Here is a 6,575-nt window from a genome sequence, read left to right as displayed (position 1 = left end):
ATTTTCATGTTTAGGCGCCTGTATTATGTTGTTATTTAGATTATCTTTGTGTTCTAAGAACATTCACTTATAAGCCTCCTGTATATATTTTATTGCCCTCATTCATATTGCTATAATTGCATGTTTCTAGTGCGGTGTTCCCTTTGATTGTTCAGATTTATTTATTTTTATACATCGTCTCCTTAATCCTGAATTTTCTTTTTTTATGTTGTGCTCTTTTATTCATAGCCCGTCTTTGTTCACATGTAGGGTAAGAAGTTGATTCCTTATCATGGAGAAGCTGGGGATGAATTTTGGAGGAGGCCCTAGTAAGAAGGAGCTACAGGAGTTGGTGGAGAGTCAGCGTAAGCAGCTACAGCAGTATCAGACACGTTTAAAAGATGTTGTGCGGGCATACAAAAGCCTTCAAAAAGAGAAGGACGCCCTGGAAGCGAGTCTGCGTGTCCTGTCCACCTCTCAAGAACCGGGATCCCTGGTTTCAGAGCCTGAGGAGCCCCATGATGACCAGCGTTCTACACACAGTGAAGACAGTGTGGATACAGCAGGGAGTGTACCCAGTGCCAGAGGGGGAGAAACCAGCGAGGATGAGAGACCTGAATCTGCAGCACAAGGGAGTGGCGGGGGTACAGAAGAAGCTAGTGGTTCTGAGAGTGGGGTTAGCACAGCCAGTGGAGAGGGAGGTCTAGCATCTTCTGGAGAGACTGATCGAAGGATGGTGCAGCTCAAGAACCAGCTGGCAACGCTTACCAGGTAAAATGCTTACTGTGTGATTATAACTTGCTTTGAATTTTTCCCTGTCCTCCCAGCTTCTTGCCTTTGGGAGGTGTGTTTGGACAACTGCATCTCTTGCTCAGCAGTATGCATGCACAGACAACTTCAGCCTTCTTGCAGTGCTTGCCTGAGTGAGATTTCCAGGGGGGTCTAACGAGACCCCCTGTGCAGAAAGAGCTCCGTTGATTTCAGTTGGGGCTCCTTTTTTTTCAGTGATTAGCTGGTTTGACCAAGCTAAAAAGGGGAATCATGGAGGACAGTATGCTGCAGTGATTTAACAAGGTGTTTTTTTTTCTTGCACATAAAGCATGCTTATTCAAGTACAGTAGTATCCAATGCCAGCAATACATTTAAATTACATGAGAAGAAATATTTTGTTATGGATTCATTAGGTCTCAAGATATAATCCTATGTTCTTTGGGACTAATATAGTTATATACTCTTATATGGTCATATCTGAGTCGGCATATATTTTTTTTCTTCCAGTGCCCTGGCCACAGTAACACAAGAAAAATCACGAATGGAGGCCTCCTACCTGGCAGACAAGAAGAAGTCTAAGCAGGAAATGGAGGATGTGATGCAGAGAATGGAAGGGGAGCACAGTGGTCTGCGGGCTGAGATCCAGAACCTCCAGGACCAGTTGGCTGAGACAAAGGCCAGACTGATAAGCCAGCAGCATGATCGTGCACAGGAACAGACAGACCATGCAGCAATGCTGAAAGAACTGCAGCGTCTTGTACAAGGAGAACGAGACAGCAGGCAGGAGGCTGAGCTCCGGCTGGAGGAAGCCAGGCAGGAGCTGGCAAAAAGATCTGATCTGTCTCTGCGGGCGGATGCAGCAGACGAGCAGTGGAGGAAGCTGCGCAAGGAATCGGAGGAGCTGAAGAAGGAGTTACTGGAAGTAAGGAAGCAAAGAAAAGAGCCCAATCCTGTGGTTGTGGAGCTACAAGGAGAGCTGTGCAGGATGAAGGAAGAAATGGAGGCTCTGCTGCAGGAGGAGAGGAGAAAGGTGATTTTTTTTATTTTTTTTTTATTTTATTTTTTTTTTTGGAATGAACTACACAACAAAAATACATTTTACTTTCTTTACCTAGTTGCTCAGATCTCTCAAGTAATTTGGTTCCTCATTTTACATTTTGTGGACGTGTCAGCATAATGTGTTAATTTAGACTCAAAAATCAAACGTCTGTTTCAGACACTTTAGGATTTAGTTACAAGGAGCAATGCTGGTGCAATATGCTAAATATAGGGTGATCACCAAAATTTAGAGAAATCAGCCCGAACAGTCCTGTGGTTTTCATGGTGGGTTCTCATTTATTAATTTTTGCATTAGAATTTGCCTTCATAAATATAGCCCTGTGTACATAAAATAAATAAAGCTACAATAGTTTTTAATTATTCCTCTGGTTTTCTCCAGACCTCGGGGATCTCTCCTGAAACTAGGTGGAACCCATGATAATGTCGTGGTGGCATCGTCAGAGGGGTTCGATTTTATTTTATTAATACAGAATCGTTAGAATGGATGTGCACTGTGATCATTGTGGTAAAGGCATCTACATGGCTTTACCAGTCCAGTGCCGAGTACACTGCAGGTTGCTAAGGAATTATTGACTATTAGAAATGGTGTCAGCTCACTCCCTCTTCATTGTGTTTTTTACCTTCATGTTCTCTTGTTGCTATTCAATTCATTCAGTAATTTGCCCTCCTTTATCTTTATTATTCTCCCCATGATCCTACCTTTTTTTTTTTTTATTATAACCTTTGTTACTTTCTATTACTGGTGTTTAATCCCTTGTATTTTCTCTCGCTCTGTTCAGAGGCTAGATGAGGAGCAGCAGAATCTACAGCGCTTACTGCAGGAAGAGCAACGGATTTGTTCTCTTGAGTCTCAGGTGTCTGAGATGTCTGAGCTCCTGGGAGCTACTGAGACCTCCAAACAGAGGGATCAGCTCACCATCCGCAAACTGCGTGAGCGACTTTCTCAGCTAGAGACTGAGAACAGGACTCTAGCGATGGCTACCTGCCTGAACCCAACTCCAGAAACTGTTAAACCTGCCACAGGTGAGGATGCTGAAGATAGTGTGGAGCAGCGGGCAACTGCTATCTTCTACCAGCAAGAACTTCAGCAACTGAAGGAGGAGTTTGAACGTTACAAGGCACGAGCACAAGGCGTTCTGAGGACCAAAGGGACAAAGGAAGGTGAGCTAGAGGCTGGCAGAAAGCAGGTGGCAGAACTGAAAGAAAAATATGTCTCTCTGAGACTTTCAGCAGAGGAAGCAGAGAACAAACACAAAGCAGAAATGGAGAATGCTCGCAAAGAATTGTCACTTTTAACCCAGTCTCACCGGCAGGAGCTGGAGGCAGTGAGGAGGGAGGGTTGGGAAAATATGGCACGACTGGAGGAGGAATTAAGGCAGCATAGAGAAAGAGTGATGGCAGTACTTAATGAGAAGGAACAGGAGCTGGAAAGGCTAAGAGAAGCCAAAGTGCCTGCAGTCATTCTGCCCTCAAAGCCAGACCCATTGGACAATGGTCTTGAGCTTCCCCAGAGCAACTCCTCATCTTTTCTTGTGTATGCAGAGCAACTGTCCCGTAAAGAAGCAGAAATTGGAAATCTGCGGCGCAGGAAACATGAACTTGAGGCAGAATTGCAGAGTATGCAGGAACGGTTAGCTGAGCAAGGCGAGGAGACGCGCAATTTACGGGAGCAAGTGGAGAAAGCACTGCGTGACAAAAGAAGAGAAGGGGCCAATCTGGAATATCTAAAAAATGTTTTATTTGGATTTTTGACCCTCCCAGACCCACGAGGGCGACAGCATACACTGAGTGCACTGTTGGCTGTCCTGCATTTTTCACCTGAGGAAAAGAGTGCTGCCCTGCGAGCACAAGATGGGAGTAGGTGGTGGGCTGGTGGAAAAAGATGATGAGGGATGTGGGGCTATGGGACGGCTCCTCTTCCAATACCTTGTACTTTGTGATTTTGAGATGCATTTTTGTACAAAAGGACTATTGGGAAATTGACAGCTCTTGCGCAAAATGTGATTATAGACACCTGCCACTTTTTGTGAAGGTAAAACAGAGTTATTTGGCACAATATTACTAGAAGGGAAGTAAATGTCTGTAGAATAAAATGTAAAAGAACTTTACCAGCGAATACAAGCATGATAAAATGTAAAACAAAACAAACAAAAACTAAAAGTTTCTTGGAAAGGTTTAGGCATCCTACAGTACTATAAGGAATGAAGTTTTGCAATGCTGTTAGCATTGTGCTCAGTAAAGTGTTCAGCACACAATAAAACTGATCACAGAAAAGCTCTTTACACTTTATAGTGGTTGTTTAAATAGAATTATTTATCAGCTTGGTGGAGGCACGTCTCCTAAAAGGAACTCCATTGTTGCCTGTTGTAAACAGAAGAAGGCTTGCAACATTGCACCTTATTACACATCATTTCCAAAGAATGCAGCACGAGACAGAACACACAAGAGTAAGGATCGAGACATATTAAGAATGATTGTTTCTTGAAAAAGAAAATAAGCCTAAAACCCCCCAGCAATTTCAACATTTAGTCCTAGAAATTGGAATGGAAAACTTTTCTTGTGCGTTGTTTGAACTATACATTTTGTTTGCTGTCCTTTAAGGGAAGTTTGCTACATAAGAATTTTCAAGTATTTTTGAAGGCAGTTAACATGAAATCCTTGGTAGGAGGACTGAAAATATAGATGCTACAGTACTTTCTCCGTTTGCATATGGAACATTGAGCTCTTTAAATAAACATCTTGGAGCAGGAAAGGTGTTGATGCAGACAATATAGAAACTATGGAAAATCTTTGAGGATTGGTTTTCGGCAAGTGTTGTCTTAATCCACTGAAAATACATTCTTGGCTCACCCTGTACCACTCAGCATATTAAAGAAATACTTGGTTCCCTGTTCCAGGTTATATGTAGGGTTTTCTCATTTTAATGGACCAAAGCGTCAAAAGCACTTAGAGCTCAGGCGAAACACTGATATTTGTTACAATACAAATTGTAACGTATAAAATAAAAACAGATTTTAACATTGATTTGGTTTTAACAATTTATATGTACTTGTAAATTGTACATTTCTTGTGTAAATTACCACCCATAGAAGGCAGTATATTCTTCTACAAGAATTGGGATACCTGTGTCAAAGAAATTGCTTCTGTGAGCAAAATCTTCTGCTGTTGGGCTTTATATATATATATATGCCCCATTTTCAGATTTTATATTACCTTTAGTGCTTTGTACCAGTTTCTTTCATATTACCCCTCTGTAGTGTCCAAGCTTTGTTATTAACAATATTTTCCACTTTGTTGGCTTTCTATTGCTTACTCGTCTCTACTCCATGTTTGATGTTTCTTTTGATGTTGAGTTGACTGAAATTCTTTGATTATATCTGTACATCAAAACAACTCAGGCAAGCATTTTACCAGTTTTATTATTACTATAACGGATAAATTCATTTTACAACAGTTACAAGAGCTGGAAAATGATTTCCATGCATGCATAACTATAAATATACAAAGCTATAGAGCAGGGACTTCCAAAAAGCAATATAATCAATGGGGACCCAAGCAAGAATGTTAAAGCATCCTGCGGAAACTGAAAAGCTTAGCAAGAAGTGCCTTAGTGCTATTAGTAGCAGTCCGTGCAAATGACCTGCTAACATGCCATCCATCTGGAAAGAACGAGGTCTAGAAGCATTGCTGACATAGTACAGAGCACTAGAAAATACTACGGAGAACACTGGGATATAATGCCATGCCTCTGCGCTGCCCCTAGGGGGTGCTGTCCTAGATCAGGCCTAGGGAAGCAGCTGCCATAAATACATTGCTGTAGGGGGAGAGACTCTCCAAGTATTATCATGGGAACATTGATGAAAAAAATGACTGCTCCCTAAAATCTCTTACTATCCAGATACAATGCATTACATGACAATCGGGCAGCAAAGACGTTAATGTTTTAAATTTACAACGATGTAGCAGTTGAGGTAATTTTACTGTGAGGTGGCTCTAGCACTTAAAACTTTAATGTTTATAATATTAAAGTCAATCAAATTAACACAGATCAAAAGTTTGTACCGAGTTTCCTGTATGGTGATGCCCCTGTGCTTTTTGTAACTTTAGCCAAAGCCTTACTTTAGAAAACAAATTGAAGATAAACTAAAACATTCTGTGTATCTTGAATATCTTTATATTTTTTTGGTCACTAGTATCTCTATACTGCCCTGCAGTTCTTGATTTTGTGATAGTGACATTATACCAGTCTCAGACCTGTATACACGCCATTCCTCCAAAATGTTACTGCTGCCACGTGACTTGCGCTGTTTTACATCCATGTCTGGCTATTGTAAATCTGTATATAAAAATGTAATATCTTTCTTGATACGCACATGTATTGTGTTCATGGGAGCTTTCACACAACCTCACGCGGTTAGGTAGCCAGATGGTGTGGGGGTGATGGCCGGTATGCAGATCTTGGGACTGCAGATGTTTATATCTCGGGCTAGATGATGCTGTATAGTATCAGATTGTCCTAGTGTGATTATGACTCGATGTATATGTTGGATGCAGGATGTTTCACATATTTACTTGACATAATTCATACAGATTGGGGCGAATTTAGGAAATGATGTTCTATGCTGGGCAAAGCTAATTGAATGCGAAGACTGAAGATGCAGGTCTGATACAAGGTGATCTGTCGGGCTCACGGTGACAGAGCTGCCCGGCACCCTGCATGCACCGGCTGCTTGCAGAATGCTGCGCATTTACTTCTCTGGTGAGCC

The 6,575-nt window shown here is 41.7% G+C and overlaps 1 protein-coding gene across 1 annotated transcript; it reads left to right on the top strand.

Annotated features, from left to right (window-relative positions):
• Window positions 1–271: 271 nt before the first annotated feature.
• LOC149298715 (GRIP and coiled-coil domain-containing protein 1-like) lies at window positions 272–3,695 on the top strand. The gene is made up of 3 exons (XM_089487263.1): window positions 272–750; window positions 1,258–1,780; window positions 2,589–3,695. Exons 1-3 carry the CDS (start codon window positions 272–274, stop codon window positions 3,693–3,695), a joined length of 2,109 nt encoding a protein of 702 aa, XP_089343389.1.
• The last annotated feature ends 2,880 nt before the right edge of the window (window positions 3,696–6,575 follow it).

Source organism: Sceloporus occidentalis, unplaced genomic scaffold (genome assembly GCF_023333645.1).
Source record: "Sceloporus occidentalis isolate IW3139 unplaced genomic scaffold, rSceOcc1.0.p SCAF_31, whole genome shotgun sequence".
Classification (NCBI taxonomy): domain Eukaryota; kingdom Metazoa; phylum Chordata; class Lepidosauria; order Squamata; family Phrynosomatidae; genus Sceloporus; species Sceloporus occidentalis.
The sequence above is the reverse complement of the archived record's forward strand: the minus strand, read 5'-3'. Positions and strand labels throughout refer to the sequence as shown.

Coding starts and splice junctions, on each gene's coding strand:
- LOC149298715 (XM_089487263.1), top strand. CDS start 272: ATGGAGAAGCTGGGGATGAATTTTGGAGGAGGCCCTAGTAAGAAGGAG. Junction 751..1,257: donor CAGCTGGCAACGCTTACCAG/GTAAAATGCTTA, acceptor TTTTTCTTCCAG/TGCCCTGGCCACAGTAACAC. Junction 1,781..2,588: donor TGCAGGAGGAGAGGAGAAAG/GTGATTTTTTTT, acceptor CGCTCTGTTCAG/AGGCTAGATGAGGAGCAGCA.